This window comes from Prinia subflava, chromosome 5 (genome assembly GCF_021018805.1).
Source record: "Prinia subflava isolate CZ2003 ecotype Zambia chromosome 5, Cam_Psub_1.2, whole genome shotgun sequence".
Taxonomy (NCBI): Eukaryota; Metazoa; Chordata; class Aves; order Passeriformes; family Cisticolidae; genus Prinia; species Prinia subflava.
In genome coordinates, this window is record NC_086251.1 from 55844659 (window position 1) to 55864173 (window position 19515).

Genomic DNA, 19515 nt, shown 5'->3' on the forward strand with positions numbered 1-19515 from the left:
ACTTGTTTATTCCTTGAAATGTCCTTATGTCTATCCCCTTGCTTTTCATGAAAGGTTTCCAAGAGAATAAACCACACTGAATAAAACTATTTTAAACTTTGAACCTATTTTTACTCCATTAAAATATTTTACATGCATATTTTACATACACGTAACATGATTTTCATATCAGTTTATCTTTTATTTGCCATTCTAAATCTTGCAGAATTGATATATAAGAACTTAGGTTTAATAGGCAACTTTTTGTCCTTCCAGATATTGTAGCTTGGTATTCTAAAAAAAGTCTCTAGAGAAATGTTGCACAACAGTGAAGTACCACAGTGACTTCTTAAGCATTTGGTCTCTGAGGCAGAGTCTACACCCCAGAAATTTGTGCCTGGGCTCCTTCTGCACTGCTTGTTTTGACACCTCAGAAGTGTGGAAGAGCAAGACCTGCACTTCAAAGGGAGATGTCCAGATCAGTCCAATATCCAAAATCTAATCTTTCTCCAGAAGTTAAAACTTTTAAAGCTCCTAGTCTTAGGTCTTTGAGATTCAAACAGGAGCGGATCGCAGTTTCCATTTGTTACTTGAGAGACATGACTTAGAGCTCAGTTTTCTTTTTAAAGCACAGCATGAAGCAAAAAAAAAAAAAAAAATCCCTGCCAGCTCTAAGGGACAGCTCCTTGAAGGGTGTCTATTGTCATTATTCCAAAAACTTCAGAAAGCTAGGAAAATTATCATAAATGACAACCACATCCAAGATTTGTCTGAGACAAGCCAAATCCTCTGAAAGTTTTATTTCTTTTTTAGTACTGACATACCCGTATCAGATAATTTAAAAAGGAACAACACATGCATCCCATTAAAGGCTTTGGGCACTAGAACAGAATGCAGGTAAGAGTGTGGGGTACAGAAATATGAAACTGTGACTTAAGAGTGTTAAAAGTCTTCTGTATCCCTGAAACTCATCCTGTCATTCCATCAGGCACCTGGCCTTCTCCTTCTCCCTCAGCACAACCGGGCTCCATGGAGATCAAAACCTACATTCCCAGAAGGACCTAATCCAGCAGTCCTCTGCAGAGCAAAGTCCTGTGATATACACCCATATTTCAAGCCCAGGAACAGTTTTTCTGTGTAGATAAGGAAGAAAAGAAGCAGTCCCAGCCACTTCTGTAAGAGCTCAAATATTAGAGCATTTGCCAAGGAGTCTGATTATGAATTTAATATCACCTGACTTGCAAAGTTTCAAACTCAATTTATCTCTCACAGATAAGCAAAGCCTAGAAAGCCAAGCTGCCTGCTAATATCAGGGAACAGAGAATCTTCCATAACCCTCTTGATGGTGCAAAACTGACTGCACAAGTGATGCACTGGCTGATAAAGAACTGGATGGAAAAGCAGTGTGTAACCTACTAGATAAGGCACACTCTTTGGAGGGAAACTTGTGACCCTCCTCTTCCTCACCACAGGTTGTCATCTTTTGCAAATGCACAAAGCTTTTGGAAAGCAGAATCCTGAAGCCCCAGCACAGTCACCCACCCACTTGCTCCATGTCCATTGTCTTTGTCTTCTGGCACTTCCTTGGCCAGGAACTGCCACTGCATCACTGCTGGGCAGTCTCCTCCAAAGCCAGATGGACACAGCTGTGAGCAGCAGCACGGTGAGCAATCCACCTGTGCTGGGGAGCTTCTGGTTGCACATGAGGAAGAATGACAACAGAAAGGGTTGTCAGGCTTTGGAAAAGGCTTCCCAAGGAAGTGATGGAATCCACATCTGGACTAATCACCGTGGAGCCACTCAGCTGGAAGGAAGTTTCCACTCAGAGTGGAAACCCCAGCAGAACTGATGTTCTCATTTTCCTTTCTGTGATGTGGGACAAAGGATTGATGGTTCAATCAAATGGAGCAAATAAGATCACTGCTGTTATTAAAAGCAGCCTTTGCAGGTGACACACACAGGGATTGTTTGCTATCCCTAAACAGAAGAAGACAACAGTAGGGACTAAGGAGCCAGTGGGCTTTTGCTCTCTGGGAAGGTGCTGGCTCCTCTCTAAACTTCTGACTGTACTGGTGTTTTGTATCTCCTGAAACAGAACATGGCTGATGATTCAAATCTTTGATACTGTTTATTTTAAGTCAGTGGAAAAACAAACATCACAATCCATTGAAAGATCATTATACTTACAGTGAATAAACCAGAGTACATATTCACAGGTCCCAACCCTAGCAACATATCATTTTATTGTATTTGAAAATGTGTGGTCCATTGACTACCAAAATAAGCATTGACCAATACCTTTGCAAATTAGTCACCGGTGAGGAACATATGCAGAGATACATGTTTCTTCTCTTTGCTCCTCCCAAATGTGTGATTTCCTGCTCATTCAAGATGATCCAAGCCCAGAGCACACTGTTTGCCTCACTGGTTATGTGCTTCTGCCACCCTCAAGTCAGCATGAACTCCTTCAGCTCCCTGATCCTCAAAACCTCCTGTCTGCAGCCATTCTGCTGTGGCTGCAGAAGGGCTGCTGCTGCCCAACAGAACGGGCTGGGAATGCACAGGCAGGGAGGGATGGGTGCCTTTACAGCAGCACAGCCAGCAGTGGGAAAAGCTGCTGCTGCCAGCACAGCCTGAGGAAAGGTGAGCACACATGGCACCAGCACACGTGCAGGGATGAGCCTGGAGAGCGAGGGGTGGCTGTTCACTCACACAGAGTGTTCACCTTCCTGGGGGGACCCTGGGAGGATCTGCAATGAGAAAAGCCTCAGCCTTTGTCTTTGCTTTGTGGAACAGGCACCAGGGCACACAATAACCATGGAATGGAGATACAGTTATAAATAAAGGGACATGAGGAATGGCAGGGCATGGTTGTGATCTCTGAACTGCTGTGGGGTGTCTGACTGACCACTGTGCTTGAGGCCAGTGTCTGAGCAGCTCCAGCCTTTGGAATGGTTTAACTCCAGTCTTTTGAGGCTGATTTGACACTTTTATAGAGATAATGCAATGAATGTGTTGTTGCTCAATACATACATATCTATATATATATTTTTATATATATATGCATGCACATATAGGAAGGCTTCTCCCAAGATTGCCTCAAAGAGAGCAAGAGCTATGGGAACCATTTATTCGCTGGCAAACAAAAGACAGTGGATTAGTGATGAACAAATAACCAAACACTTTATACAAGTCAATTAGCACCTGATGAGAAGGATGCACTGTCAGTGTAACACTGCTGCACAGCACTGGAGAGGCTGTAATCACTTCAGGAAGAAAGGGCAGTGTGACACTGCCCTAGAAAGTTTTCTATGAAGTCTACCATGAGCAGTCTTGAAATGGTCTCTTAGCAACAGTCAGTGAAATACCTTGTCATTTCTTTTAATTAACATGCAAAGAATATGCACTTCATTTTTAACTTCCAGAAAGTAAATACTGCTTTGAGTTGAAGTAACGGATACAAAAACTCAGAAAAAAATGTATATTAACCTAAATTCATGATAATTGGTAAAATTAAGCTGTGCACATACTAGTGAAAAAGCATAGAGTCCTGAATCTCCCTCATTTTAAATACCCAACTATACATTGCACAATAAGGCAGTACAAATAAAAAGAATATTTAAGACAAAACAAAACAAAAAGGAAAATGCTGTGCAAGTAGGTCAAGAAGAACTTCAAATTAAAGCAATTTCTTGAACAATCATTGTAAAGCTGTTTGTCATTTCATCCAAAAGAGGACAATAACCAGCCCAAAAGCAGAATGCAAGACAACCCTGATCATTCGTTTCATCTGTAATGGAAATTTCCCTGGTTAGAAATTCTGAGTTATTGAAAAGGATGGGCTATCATACAAAGAAACAGAATATAGAACAAAGATTTTATCACCACAGATGCACCAACTTTTAACTGCTAAACCCTTAAAAGCTTGCTTCACTAGAGAGCAAAAGTAAATCTAAAAAAGAGGATTACCTGGGCGGAACTGCTTCACCACAACAAAGCACTGCCGAGAAGTATTAAAGATCAGGATTGACACACTGAGGAGGAAAATAAAAAAAACAAAAGATCAATGCTTTATGAAGAATTAATGCAGAACTATTAAACTTACATCTTGTGAATTTAATTTCATCTACATAAATACATGTAGGATTTATTACTAAGGCCACAACACAAGGTCCTTGTCCAAAATCCATCTAGACGGACAGATAATGGGTCATGTTCCCAAAGCTCATTACAATTTTGCTCAAAATTAAGTCCCTTTTGTTCCCTGGCATGCAAAATGAGGACCAATCAATTCCTTCTTCCCAACAGGAACACAACCACCACCCCTCTCTTCCAGTCTAAGAACACTGATACTAGAAAGCAAAAATTCGTTACAAATAAAAACATTTCTTCCCCTTGTATCAGTCTCAAATTAGGATAGTCAAAACCTCAGGCACAGTCTAGTCTCATTCAGAACCAGTGACTTCTGTATAAGCACAGAGCATCTCCTATCTGAGCTACTTGCTGAGCTCAGGTTTCAAAACAGACACCATCCAAGTCCAATTTTTGTACCAATTTAAACCAGTAGCTTCAACTGCTACATTCAGTGGTTCTCTGGTTGCTTGCAATATGTGTCATGGGGACACCTGGCGGGCTGATTATTTGGACATGCTCTGGATGTGTCTGATGTTCTCTGCTTGCCTAACACACTCTCTTTTACTAGTTTAACAAAATGCAGACAAAAGTGTTTCTCCTTAGTTGGTAGCCTACTGCCACCTGAAAAAACAAGTGTATATTTTGCTCATTACCATGGCAGCATTCTCTCATTTGTTCTGCCTTACTCTATGCAATCGAGACATTAATTCATTATTCTATGAACTCTACAATAGATTAGACTCACAATGGCATATTTGCAGAGTTGAGTCAAATTTTCAACTTTCCTTGTAAAAGAACTGTATATTTATTTTCACTATTTGATTTAATAATGAAGTCTCGAGCTGCCAAAGAAAATGCTATCTGATGATTATTAAAAATAATGTTAATGTTTATTTTAATAATATATAAAAACCAAAACAGAAAGGAGAAGTCCAGATGTTAGTATTTATATTCATGCTTGCTATTCTCAAAGACCAGTACTGTATATTGATGGCTTCCTGCTCTGGGAGATGCCATTTGCAGGCAATTTTAAAGTTAAGGGTTTAGCCTGCAGAGAGGCTGGAGGGGAACATTCACTCTGTTTCCTGGCACTAGGGTTCTTTCTGGAATATCTGGGAGTTTGTGTAGGTTGCTGAAGAAATGAAGTTAAACCACAGACCATAATATTTTTAAAGTTACTTAAATATTATTCTTTTATTCTTTGATTTTTTTTTCTTTTCATGACTGTTCCTCTCTTCTGAGGGCAGACACTGCTCTAAATAAAAGGGGAAAAGGAATTACTGCTACTGAACCTTTGTTGTTTTGTCCACAGGCACTGCCTGAAACTGGAGAGAGCAGCAGCCTAAAGCTGCTGATGAAGAGTGGAAGCTTCCTGAAGCAGATGGTTGCCCTTTACCTTTCTTTACATCCTCCACCCCAGGCCCAGTCTTTCCTTTGGCTTGCCTTCTTCAGCACGTCTCATTAAATAACTCATACCAACTCATTAAAAATGGCTCAGCTATTAGACATTATTTTTTCCTAGGAGTCAATCACTTGAGATTTTTATGGAACAGATGGGAAAATTAAAAACAATCTGTCAGAATTAAGGAACAAGATCAAATTAGCTGGAAAGGAGTAGCAGCAAGTTATTACAATTGTCTGCTTCTCACACCATCTTGAGATGAGAGGGTACAGAAATGGCACAAATCTGTAGAACTTTCTATTTAATTACTTCTAATTTTCTGAGAGATTGACAAACTATTTTGAACAGAAATTTACATGTTTTAACAAACCACAACACACAAGTTTTAATGTTTCCTGTCAGAGTTGGAAAGTCATGGAAGAGAAAATTCAGAATTATACCTTCTTAGGAGGGGGGGTAACACTGGGAATGCCATTCACTCTTTCTTTGTTCACAAGAAACAACATAACGTGAAATATTTCCACAGGTCACCAGGTCTGTAACTTCTGAAAACCCACTGAGGGCTGCATTCAGGACAGGTATTTGAATATTACACAAAGTTAGAGCAAGACAACTCAACTGAGCTAAGTAGAGGAGCCTTACTCCCATTTTCAATCAGTTTCTTTATAATGACCCAAATGTGGGTTTAAATGATTGGTCTGGCCTATAAGGAATATATTTGTCTTCTGGAGTTTTAAACCATTCTACAAAGAACTCACAACAAAATTAGTTTGAGATTGCTATTTTTATAGATGATGCAGGCGGCCAAAAAGAACTACTACAAATCTATTAGTAGGTCCATATACATCTTTCAGTGGTACCATACCCTGGGGTATTACAGAGGTGTTTGATGTTTCAAGACAATTCCCTTCAAAATATTACAACCAGACCAGACCTACTTTTTGGGGTATTATATACACAGTTTTTAAGCGAGAAGTAAACATATAAAAAATTAAAACATCCACAAGAACTTTTGTGAGCATCTCCACATCTAAACGATACAGAAAAGAGATGTAGCCAAAGCTGTACATTTGGGAAAACCCCACAGAAGCACTAGAAAAGAAAAAAGAAAAAAAAAGCCCAGCCACATTCCCTAAAAGTAATACTATACAAGAATTTAATCTAAAATGGATATCAAAGGTCCTAATGTAGCAACAGGCTTCATGTCTCAAACAGGAGCACAAGACCACTTTTTTATTACATTTTACAAAGGAAAACAATACCCAGATATAAAAGGATCATGATAAATCCCAAGCTTCCATCCATGCCTAAACAAGCTGTAACACCTCTGCACTAAGGTAACACCATCTTAGGCCTGTTAATCTTTACACTTTTTGTGGCAGATTACTTTTACCATATTCCAGAGGTGTGGATCTCTGCTGGCTGTTCCTCCAGCAGCTGACTCTGAGGGAAATCAGAGGTGTAAAATGAGAGGTCAGAAATGCAAAGACCACTGAGCAGTGAAGGAGACTCAGCTCCTCCACACCACATCTGTCGGTGCCTGCATTAGGGACTACAATCAAACAGAAAAAGAACTTATTAAGAGATGACAGGGTGGGTACAGGGTCTTCCAGGGCTAATGAGGACCACAGATCTACTTAGCCTTCAGCCCAACCTCGTCCTCAACTTCCCACTCCCACTTATACATAAAATAAATGTCACTACTCTAACTACAGTAGTTTTCCCCAAAGAAAGCATGCATGTAAACAGCTCACTGTGCAATGACGTAGAATATTGTTCTTTCTACAAATATGGGAACAACTAGAGCAGCTTTAAAATATTTTAAGAAAGATATGTACCTAAAATGTCACATACAAAGACCATTTAACCTGTACTTGAGCTGTTACTGTACTCAAGTTTGTAGTTGAAGTGTGTTTGGTCTTGGCACCTAACATGATGTTTTCTGAAAGGGATTCCAACTATTCAGCCAAGGCTCTCATGTAGCATTTAACCATTTAAACTTCAAAAAAGCCCCGAGTGAAATAGGTATTAGGATTCTCTGATGGATATTTGACTTCCTGAAACAAAGTCAATGTGCAGAAATCAGACAGCTGACCCAAGGACACTGCAACATAGGAGTGCAGAACCTTAACTCCTCCTCCACCTTTAAGACTTATGAAAAGGGAAAATACCCACCTGAATACAGCTGAAAACACCTCTGAGAATCGTTTAGAAAATTACTCCATTGTGTGCCATGGAAAACTACTTCCACATTTTTCCTTCCCCCAGCATAGTCTAGCTCTGTATTTATTGAAATCACAGTAAGTGATGCTTTGTGATATTCCAGCTCAGCAGACATTTAGCTAGAAATTCTACAACTTCACACTCTCAAACCTGAGAAAGGAAGGTGCTGTTTCATGGAGCAACACAAGACATGCAGCATTTGACCACAGCAGCCCCGAGGTAGGGGACAGATGAAAATTGACATCCTGTTAAAATGTGCACGCACACATATGGACCAGGCAAAGTTAATTCTTTTGAAATACATCCCAGCAATTGAGATCAGCAAATGAACTTTACTACAGCTCCTTAAAGAAGTACTTCTGGGGCTATAGTTAATCCACATGCAACTGCTGACACTTACTAATTGCTTTTCACGAGACAAACTTTCAAAATCCTTTAATAAATAAAGGTTGATTCAGTCTTTCTTTATTCTTAGATGTGGCCTTAATGACAACTTTACACATGTGAATTTGTAAACTAAAAGATATTTTTAGACAATCTCCACAGTATAGCAATAACAAAGACAAGGACAAGACTCCTGTACTTCTGTCAGTGAGCTAGCACTCTCAAGGCTGGAGATGAGGCCTTTTAATGACAACCTTGTACTAGTAATTAAAATATTAATACATTAGGTAAACGATGAAGTAACACAGGCAAAGAAATTGACCTTTCTTAAATCCTTGTAAGAGCAACTCTGGAGCTTCTTGAGTCAAGCACGGGTACGTCTGTGACACACACAAATTGTGATCAGAAATGAATAGTGGAAGATAAAGCACCTAAAAAAAGAGTGACACTAACACTGAAAGCCAGGACTTCTCAGCTATTAACCTCAGCCATTTTCACCTACTTTTAAAGGCTAAAAAGTATCTCAAAATTAGTTTAAAGCCTATAATACTGGTAAGTGCTGCCTACAAACAATAATCTCAGCTCCATGGGGGAGACTTCAGAAACTAATGATGTATGATTTCTAAAAAACCACAACAAACCAACCAATCCAAACTACCAAAATCCCTCCAATACTACTAATACAGCGCCTGCAGTGTTTCAGTTACCATTCTCAGAGAAGACAAAGAGAAAGGAATTGTAGATTCCAAAAGAAGACACAAAAACGGCATGCAGGAATAAAAGCAAGTAAGTGATTTAATCAGCCCCCTTGACTCTCAACAGATATTTGGGGTTTAAAAATCCCTTTGATACAATCAGAAGAAAATAATCAAATGCAGTGTGCAACCACAGAAGTATTTAGAGATGCATTCATCTCTGCTGGAGAGCATGTGAATATAAAACATACATTTAATAGTTTTGCCCACATAGCTCATAAAGGAGAAAATGTCAAGATTTACAAATCATACTAGATGAAAAGTTAGTAAGAAATAAATAAATAATTTAGAAGTCTTATAATTGTTTTAGCTTTTAAGTATAAATTTGTCTCTCTTCTTCAACTGATACGAATTTGGCTTTCTTTGTTCATAGAGGGATGACAAATTGATTATTCATAGTTTTGCATATCAAGCCTATAATTCCATCTAGTCTTTTTAAAATATTGTGGTTGAGAAACACCCCAGTTCACAAATAAAGTATGTTCATAAAATGCTAAGGAGTTGGAATGGACCTTAGAGATCCTCTGCTCCCAACCCCCTCTGCCATGGGCAGGGACACCTCCCACCACACCAGGCTGTTCAAGGTGTTATCCAACCTGGCTTTAAACACATCCAGGGTTGGGGCATCCACAACCTCCCTGGGCAACCTGTTCCAGTGCCTCACCACCCTCACAGTAAAAAATTTCTTTCTAATATCTAACCTAAATTTGCCCTCTTTGAATGTGCATCTATTACTCCTTGTCCTGTCCCTACAGTTCCTGAGGGAGAGTCTCTCTCTGGCTTCTCTGTGGGCCCCCTTTGGATCCTGCAAGGTGCTGTGAGGTCTCCTCACAGCCATGTTCATGTTTGTGAACGTGTCCTCTCCTTGTTTGAATCTAAAATGACTGTGCTTTTAATTTGAAAGTGATAATCAAAAACCACTTGAACTTGTTTGAGAGCCAATACTCAAAAGCAATTCTTTGGGAGGAGTCAACCTTCAGGAGGGCCTACTTCATCTTATTTCAAAATCATTTTGGATGTACGTAAGAAAAAATTGTATGCAGCCCCTGTGCCACTTCTGTATTCAAATTAACCATGCATTTCACAGCTGGACACGTCCTGAAAACTTCTAAAGTGGTGTCTAAAGCGCTGTCTTCTTCCTTTTATCAGCACAGCACCCAGTACTTTAAGCCAGAGAAAACAGCCCCTTCGTTTTCAGAACAGAGATGTAATAAAGCTGTACCCTTTGATTATTCTCCAGTGCAATTCCTTTAGTTTCCCAGAGCTTTAACTATAATGCAGATAGTCCTGAGATTAAATGTGTGTGCTTGCACAATCTTTACTGGTTCATTTAAGTCTTCCTTCAAAGCATTTTGCATCTTTCAAAGGCCAAGACCAATCCAGTTGGCTGCTTAAAATGCAGCCTATTACAAAAGCAAAGCTATAAGCTCCTGACAAAAACATTCACCCTTTCATACTAATCACAGATAAAGTGGATTTGGCAATAGATAATTAGAGACGTCTAAAAGACTTCTGTATGCTGATGAAATTTGAATGCTTTCTCCAACACAACGTAAATATTTGACACTAAATAAACCCAGAAAAAAGTGGTGAGCCACGTATGCTTAAGAAAATCAACGTTACTTTGGAAAAAATCAAAAGGAGAATTGGTTTCAGTAAGCTGAACTGCAGCAGGAAGTTGTTCATGACACCATAAAGCAGGAAGCGTATGTTTGGTTAATCACCAGACCAGTGTAAAAATGAACTAAGAAGTGGTAAAAAACCCATATACATGCATTTTTAAAACACAATTTATATCGACTTGTAAAGTAGCAATTTGTATTGCCAACCAGAGAATATGATCAGGACAACTTCTTTGGAATAAACACTTCCCTCAGCAACTTATTTTCATACAACAAAGAAAAAAATAAAAAGAAAATTCAACTGCAAAATAAATGAGACATCAAAGCACGCTGCTCTCAATAACATTCCTTAAGTGTCATATCTTGGCCAGTATCCCAGGATACCCTTAGAAATGACACATTGCATCTCAATGGGATTCTTTCAACAAAATATTTTAATAAATAAATTCAGGTTTTATGCTAACTTATTTAATTAAATACAGCTTTATGGGAATTATGTGCAACAGATGTCAGAGCCTGATGGGCTTTTGTTCCAATTCCTAATTATTTGTGAAACTGCCATTTATAAATGCTATCACATAGTAAGACCAATAAATAATCCACCTAAAAAGCCGAAGTATGACTCTATTCCATTCTGAAATGGCAAAAGTCAAAGATTTAAAACACCATCAGGTTTCAAGGACAGATCACAAAATAAAGTTCAAGTATTCTGCACTAAGGTAAGGGAAACCAGTAACTTTGTTTATTACCTACCAAAATCCAAGTATGATGTGCATAACCCAACCTTTTACCAGGTATAACTACACAGTCTCAGTACCATCAGCGAGAAACTGGTAATTGTTCACATTTTCCTCAATTTTCCCATTTCTAGAACAAGGTTCATATAATTTCCTCTTTTCCAAGAGATATTTCCAGCTAAAATTGTAAAATACAGGCACTCCAATTACAGAACATTTCCTCGCTTTCCTAAGATTACTTTTACCAATTCCAAATGCAGGCCACGATCACGCTACTGTCTCTAGGACATGTACAAACACTTGGCACCCTTCACACAGAACAGGTTTATTTCAAAATCACCTGAAAGCAGAGGGAAGACTCTTTCTGATTTCAGTGATTGTAAGAGAATAAACACATTCATTTATTTTGCATATTATTGGAAACACTAGAAAATGAAATCCCTAGACTTGTAAAAAACCCAAGATGTTTCTAATATGGATATCAGAAACCTGTATGCAGAAATTTATGACTAATCAGCCAAAATTCTGTGTACCTGCTAAATTGTAAGAATTTCATGGATTCTGTTCTTAAAATTAGGCAAATATTTAACTTCCCAATGAAGCAATGCCCTCAGTAGAGATTTTATTGCCCTTTTGCCTTGTTTCAGTGATACAGCTGAGAAGACATTATATGCTATAGGGTGCTTTCATATCACACGCTTAATAAGATGAAATGAGAATCTGAAAATTCATGATTTCATGTTTCTCTCTGATAACTTTACAGCATCTCATCTCATGTTTCTCTCATTCCTATGCTTTTATTTAGATTAGATCCTAAGGTAACAACACAGTAACTCATTTTAAAAGACAGTAAATACGCCTGCAGAATTCCTGGCACAAAAGCAGAGGATCTGTCAAGTCTTCACTGTAGAAAACCCCCAAAATGAACAACAAAAAACACAGCATTAAGTGCATTTTATTTGCAAATATCATATGCAAACAAATCGTGTAATTACTTGGGTTGAAGGAAACTAATAGGCTACTACATTTTTTCCACCTAATACCAGGAAAATTATCATTGTCCTGATAACACAGACAGATATCAAGCCTAGACCTGAGCATTTTCAATGACAGTGATTACGAAACATGCCTTCCTGGATTATCTTATTGCTTATTGGTAAAAACACTTTCTTAGTGGTAAATTTTAAAAATACTTTCCCCACCATACATCATTTCTCCTTCTGTCATTGATTACAGATGAAATTAAATGATTCTGGCCTGCTCTGAAATGTTCCTTTACATTTTGTGATAAGTGGTAACTTCTCACCTCAGTTGTGCTATCCTTTGCATGAACATGCCCAGACCTCATTACTTTCTCTCAGGTATTATTTCCCTAAACTTTTCATCATTTTTGTTTGTTGAACTACCTCCAGTTGATTTTAAACAGTGCATTATCTTCTGCACTATCTTTGAAGATAATCAAGAAAATTCCACATCACTGACACCCTGGAGGAGACATTACAAAGACAGACAAGGTTTACAGAACAACAGCACATCATTGAAAGTAAAAGGCATATGCCACCCAAGAAAAACTTTTTTTTTTTTTAACCTGTAAGGATGTTAAAAAGCTGTATTTTAAAGGTACTGTGATAATTCTTGCACAAAGGAAGCATCTGAGTTAAATTTCATGGTGTCTTATAATACACCAGGACATAAACCAGAAAAATACATACGGGATTAAGTTTCCATAAAGCCCAAATGATCTGGCATATGAAATAGGAGAAGGAATTTAATCCCCTCCTATAATGTGGTCAGGGCACATGACTTCCACCCTGTCTCCATAGCTGCCTGCTACAGCCACTGAGCCAGAATAGCAGCCGTGGCTGCTGCCGGCCACCGGCCCCGCTCTGCTGAGCCATCCCCGGCAGAGCCGGGATGCAGCCGCCTCCTGGAGCAGCTGCTGGGCTGCATTCCCCACTCCCCTGGGCAGCCACCTCCTCATCCCTGCCATGGGCCAGGTAACTGCACAGACTGAGCCTGGACACCTTCACCTCCTGCTTCTGAGCTGGGCTCATTCTTAACCCGCCCCGAGAACCCCCTCCTGTTTGCCCCAGGACTGGTACCTGCAGGAGAGAACAAGCCCAGGTGGAGATTGCTTTGGTTTCCTTCACCCTGTAAACTCATTCCTGATGGAAAATTATACTTTTCAGTTGTCTTTGTAATAGATGAAGTGTAAAGTCATTTCTTCCGAGGAAGCAAATTAGATTAGGAATTATTTTGTTTTAAATGTGAAACAAATTAATCTCTTCACTTAAAAAAAAAGGCAAATCTTATAAAGCAGGAATATAAGAATAAACTTTCATTTTTTTCTTAAGAATTTTTTAAATCAGGAACTACTGCTGAGTCACTGTGACATGTTTTTGAGGGTAAAAATGCAGCATGAATGGGGTACAATGCACATGTAGAATTGCAAGTTTTTTAGTCCAAATGCTTTGTATTCATCATATGGTATTTTCAGAGTTCAGAGGAACTCACATAACTATCTTGCACACAGTTCAGTCTCCTCAAATTTCTTCTCTTTTAAAGGCAGTGAACTTTACAGTGAATTTTTCATACTTTCAAATAGAGAGGTAGACATAATTTTGTTTTGTCAACTAGGAAAAGGTACAGTTGTGTCCCTGTTCTCAAGGGTTATTACTCAAAGCACAGAAGGGAGCACATGACTGTACACTGACCTTCATCTGTTCCCAAATTATGCCTTTTAAAAGCCTTGAATCTGTTTAAGGGGAGCTGCTGAAACCTGAAACGAATGTGGTCTATTGCTTTATAAAGTAGATGAATGTAGAACTTAAGTATTACATTTCAGGCTCTTACTGTACTAAATATAGCAAAATTAGGATGAGGGAGAATATAACTGTAACCTGAGTCAGGTTTTACAGAATAATTTTTTGTTATAGGTATTGATAGTTACTCTGTAAAATTTAGTATGATTCTATTTCTAACAGAAAATCACCACAAATTTGCAGAAGGAAAATGTTCTTCTAATAAAGGCTTTTATTTTTAAAAGCTGAGTCCTTAAAAAAATCAACAGCTCTTCAGCCCGCAAATCACACCCCCACAAATTGCTAACCAGTTCTGACAGACTCAAGTCTAAAAAGAATCTTGAAATACACCTTGCATCTAAATTTTCATTGCTTGCACTCTGCTTGATTTTCATCAGGATATATTTAATAATGACCAAACACATAATCTTGAGTATTAAAGGGAAAATTACACATAATTAGAAAAGTAAGCAGTGGATAACTGCAGCAAGCATCTTTTGCTGTGTGCCTAACACAATAGGCTAAAATTATGCAACTCCTAGGAACAACATCTCTATAAACTTGTTCAATAATTGCAGTGGAGAAAAGGTAATCAAGGATTTTTACTTCATTCATTTTTCATAAACTTCACTATTGTTTCTGATGACATAATTAAACCTTCCAATGAGCTCTGATAATGTTCATCTGCACATTTCAAAGAAAGGTGAACTTAAATCTAACTCCACAGGACAAGAACAATACTATGTTCATTATTTTCCAGTAGAAAAATGGCTTAGAAATTTACAGATTTCTTGACAAAATTGCAAATTTTTGACAGTTTTCAGATGGGAACTGTAATAGTTCATTAAGCATTTAATACGTTTGTAAAATCATAGAAACCTTCAGGATGTAAGTGACTTTTGGAAATCATCTGAGCCAATCTCCTGTTAAAAGTCACACTAACTTCTAGGTTAGGCCTGATTTCTCAGCCTTGTCCTCCCAAGGTTTGGATTTCTCTAAGGATGGAGATTCCTCAGTCTCTCTGGGCAAAGCATTCCAGGACCAAACTACTGTCCATGGGTATGTCCTTGTGTCGTGGATCTTCCTTCCATGAGAATTTAAACCTAAATATGGTAAGAAATGCTGCTTCTTTTGTCTATGCTGACACACAGTTGACTTATGTCACCAGAGGTTCTGAAGGTTTGTCTTAACACAGTTTGTTGAGTGACCAGTAATAAATTGCACAGAACTATTTTTGTCTTTAAGTGGCAGGGAGGGATTGGGAATAAGCAATTATTTGTTTAACATAAAGTACAGCAGTGACTTCAGGATTGATGTCTAGTTCTGAATGATCTTGATCTTAAGAAAGCTCATGAACCACATACTACAGACTCATTCCCAGATCTGCAATAACTAAAGGAAAGAAAGGAAATAAAAGGAAAAAAGGAAAAATAATACCAATTCTGCTATTTTACCTTGTGCTAGAGTTACATCACCAGGCTGCATATGGTTAAATGATCTTGCCCTACTGCAACTTATATTGAGATTTTAAAAGATAATTCACGTCTAAGGCAAATGAAGTGACTACTGCAATCTTCATATTTTTGTCTTTGTAATTTAATCAGCTGTTCATATGAACAGTTGGAAAGGATACATTTATACAACAATAACTTCATCTTATTTTTCTGTATCTTCTGATACAAATCTATTATATATTGGCTTATATTGACCTAATTTGAAATGAGACAGAACACCAGGGTCCCAAAGGAACCCAGCAGACAAGCTCTCAGCTCACTACCATGCAGCATGGAAGTCAGTTTTATTACTTGTGCTGCTGAAAGAGGATGACACACAAAGACATAGGTTAGGCACAGTGTCTGATTTTATATGATTACACAGTTATTTTTTAAATCCATCATCACTAAAATCATAATACATACCAGTTCTACGTAAATTTGTAATATATATATGTGTTCTTTACAGATCTGGCATTCCAATAAGCTCAGTTCAGGTAAACAGCCCTATTATTGACACTTGGAGCATTTAAGTCTTCCAGCATTTCCCTAAGTAATAAGCTATGAATACTTATGAAAAAGTATTATGGAAAAGGGATCTTAATTCTGGAAAACAATCTTTTTTAGCAGACATACACACTAGGAAATCCTGACCAACAGAACATATGTCTCAGAAACCTCTCCTCTTCTTCAATATTTATCCTTCATTAACAACAATGAACCTGTAAGTGCTCTCTCAGTATGAAGTTCTCTATAACCTTCAGGAACTAGATGACATGACTTTTCCATTAAAAAAGCATCACAACTATTAAAATACAGCAAAACATAGGGCTTTAATGTATTATAAGGGATTTTGAATCTGACTGATGTATTGGATAATAATTGCCTTCCTATTCACAAAAAAAACCAATTATGTAAACCTATGAATTTCCTATTCAGAGAGTTCACATTACTACCTTTGGTGTCAGAAGCTGCAATGAATTTCCTTGTGAAAGAGTGTTAGACATTCTGCAGTTCAACAGTAGTCACTAATAAGTTTGGGTGGCAGCTGTTGTACATCTGAAGCTAACAAATGTTATGTGACCAGAGATGACTGGCACGACATGTGGCCATAGCCTTTTTATAAAGTTATGTTCTCAACTATTTCAAAAATGTCCACAAAAGTCCTTCAGAAATACTGTTCCCAAGAAGTTCATGGAAAACTGATCCTTTAATACTTACCCCACTCAGTTAGTTGCATATATTCACACATTATCACACAGTGATAAACTAAAGTTTAAACAAAAATAGTCATACAAATTCATCTGGAAGTCATGTTCTCAGCACTGTGACTTGAGGCTGGATTCACTTGCTTGAATGGGCATATATTAAGTTTGCAGCAATCAATTATCATTTCAGCCTTTGTATCTGCCATCATAAATTCAGGCACATGCCCATATGGACAGACAAAGTGCAAAGACAGAACTGTCTTCCAGGCAAATTCCAAAAGCAAGTGTGAAGTTCAGTATCGAAATATCACTCCCTTTTCTGTCCTCATTCTCAAGCACTACAGGCATTTTTAATCTAGCTAATACTTTCCTAGTGTTCCTGAAAATTTTACCTTCATTATCTTTATTTAGATAAAAAGTGTTGCTGGAATTTTATATCCCTCCCAGACACACACATGCATGTAAAGACTCATGTCACAAGAAGACTCATGTAAGGACATGGAGGGCTCCAACAGAGAAGAATTTCCCAAAATGCAACTGATTTTAGTTATTTAATGCACATGAAAAACATATTTCTTGATGTGGTTCTGGTTATGTCACAATTTATTTTAGTGTCTTGATACATTTTTTACATTTAATAGATTTAGAAAAGCTTTTTCTTGGAAAAAGTTGTTACTCTTGCTTTTTATTTTTATCTTCTAGTACCTGAATTTTCAGCAAACAGGTTAAATATTAATACTTTTCAAAATACATATAAATACTTTAGTTTTTAATAACACTGAGACTTGATCTGTTTTATATATACCTTATTTTGTTATAATCTTGTATGAACTGATCTTTGAAGTCAGGAGTTAATTGCTTTTCTTCTCCTATAGAAAAATACATTTGGAAAGATAGAAGAAACTCCTTCCTTCAAGTAATAAACTCCCACTCAAAAAAGAGGATTTCATACAGTCCAAATTTCAGTTCCATCTTATATGTAATCATTAAAATGTACAATAAATTATGTGTTTGAACTCTAATATTGGAATAGTCAAGCACAGACAAAATTTACTGAAAACGTAATAAACCACAAGGAGATTTTAAAATTTCTGCTAATTCTATCTTAAACAGGAGAAAACAACCTGCAAGTATTACACAAGAAGTGAGAATTGAAGAGGAAATTGGAGGCAAGAGAACATCAATAACACTTGACCAATGAAAGAGAATACAGTATATAATACTACATGAAGATAATGTGATGCCATCGTTACCTGTCATGTGTCCTCATAAAATCCCAGAACTTCTTAGTGCCATTCTGGGGGGAAAAAAATTAAAAATCAGTCAAATTAACTCCAACTGAAAAATTACTATAATGAAATTTTAAAAACTTAAGAGGCGTTTCTTTGAAAACTTAGTATAATTGGTTTTATTTATGAGGCCAGTATTCTGGATTTTGAGAGTTGGTATTACAGACATTGAGAACTGTCTTAGGGCAGTTCAAAATCTTAGACCCACAATATTATGATGACAGCTAGGACACACTTATTGCAGACTTCAGTTTTGGCCACAGCATCAACTTCAGCTGCCCAATCTAACCATTCAGGGTACCAGCTATAAACAGCTATACACAGCTGTTTTAACCAGTAAAAGAACCCACAGGTATGTTCTTCCATGTCCAGAAATGCTCTTACCTTGAGAACAGCTCAGCACTTACCTCCTAATTAAACCCACATGGGATCCAGGAACAAGACACCTTCCCTCTAAACCCTTGCAAGGACCAAAATAGGAATTTTATCCACACCTAACATGAAGGGGCCACACTCCACTCTACACAGCAGCTGCTCCTCTGCACTGCTGGTGGTGCTGAGGGCACTGGCTCACAGCAGGCTTGAAATCACAGCACTCACTCAAGAACTGGGAGACATAAAATGGCTGATTTTCACAAGATGGACCAATTCCTGTCCTCTGCCGGCTTAAAAAATAATATCCAGCACAGCTGATAGTGATCTCTGAAAACAAGTGTTCTTTCACAGTTATAATGAACACACATACCTTGCTTATATTATACGTTCTATAGTTACCTGTAGCAATTCACACACGTCAGTTAATGGAGAGGCATATGATTCTTTACTCTGTCTACTGGAAGTGTGGAGGTGTTTTTCAGCTCAAATACAACTCAAGAGATTTCACTCCTAGGTCAGTTTTAAGTCTACATTAGGAATCAGTATGAAACCAGAGGAAATTCTTGTGGTTGATACCTTTTCCTCATTAGCAACACAAAAACGAGACCTGCTGAAGACCTACATACCTAAAATATGCTCAATGTGAAAAGCAGCACTTGACTTCTATTATAAAGTATGGTTAAATGGATGATCAAACCCTGAGCAACTGGTTAATGATTTAAAGCAGGTAAATGTGAGCAACAAGAGAAGAATCAAGTTCAGTTGGTGGGTAAAGGTGCCAACCAATATAGACAGGCCCTTCAGCTCTATTACAGATGTCATGGCTACCAAGTACACAACAGCTGGTGGGGATTAGATAACAAGCACTCTGGTTCAGAGATTAAGCCCCTGAGCTTTATGAGTTTACCAAGCTTTTTGGAAGAGGGACTGTTTGGTTGCTAGCTGGGTTTTTCTTCATTCCCACAACTCTAATTATAAACAGTTGTTCACCTCAAGAGAAACTCTAATCCGTGCTTCCATTGGTGTCTGCACATACCTTCTGTTAGCACTGACAGGAACCGAATGTGTGCGTTACAGGAGAAGCCCTGTCATTGTTTAAATGCAATATAAAGT

The 19515-nt window shown here is 37.9% G+C and overlaps 1 protein-coding gene across 1 annotated transcript in view; it reads right to left on the bottom strand.

Moving 5' to 3' along the window:
- The window catches only part of NUDT14 (nudix hydrolase 14), a 60677-nt gene that overhangs the window by 14299 nt on the left and 26863 nt on the right, over window positions 1–19515 (bottom strand). The window contains exons 2-3 of the mRNA XM_063399513.1: window positions 17992–18035; window positions 3949–4013 (exon numbers count right to left, since the gene is read on the bottom strand). Of these exons, the coding sequence (XP_063255583.1) occupies window positions 3949–4013; window positions 17992–18035 (109 nt within the window). The remainder of the gene's footprint in view (window positions 1–3948; window positions 4014–17991; window positions 18036–19515) is intronic.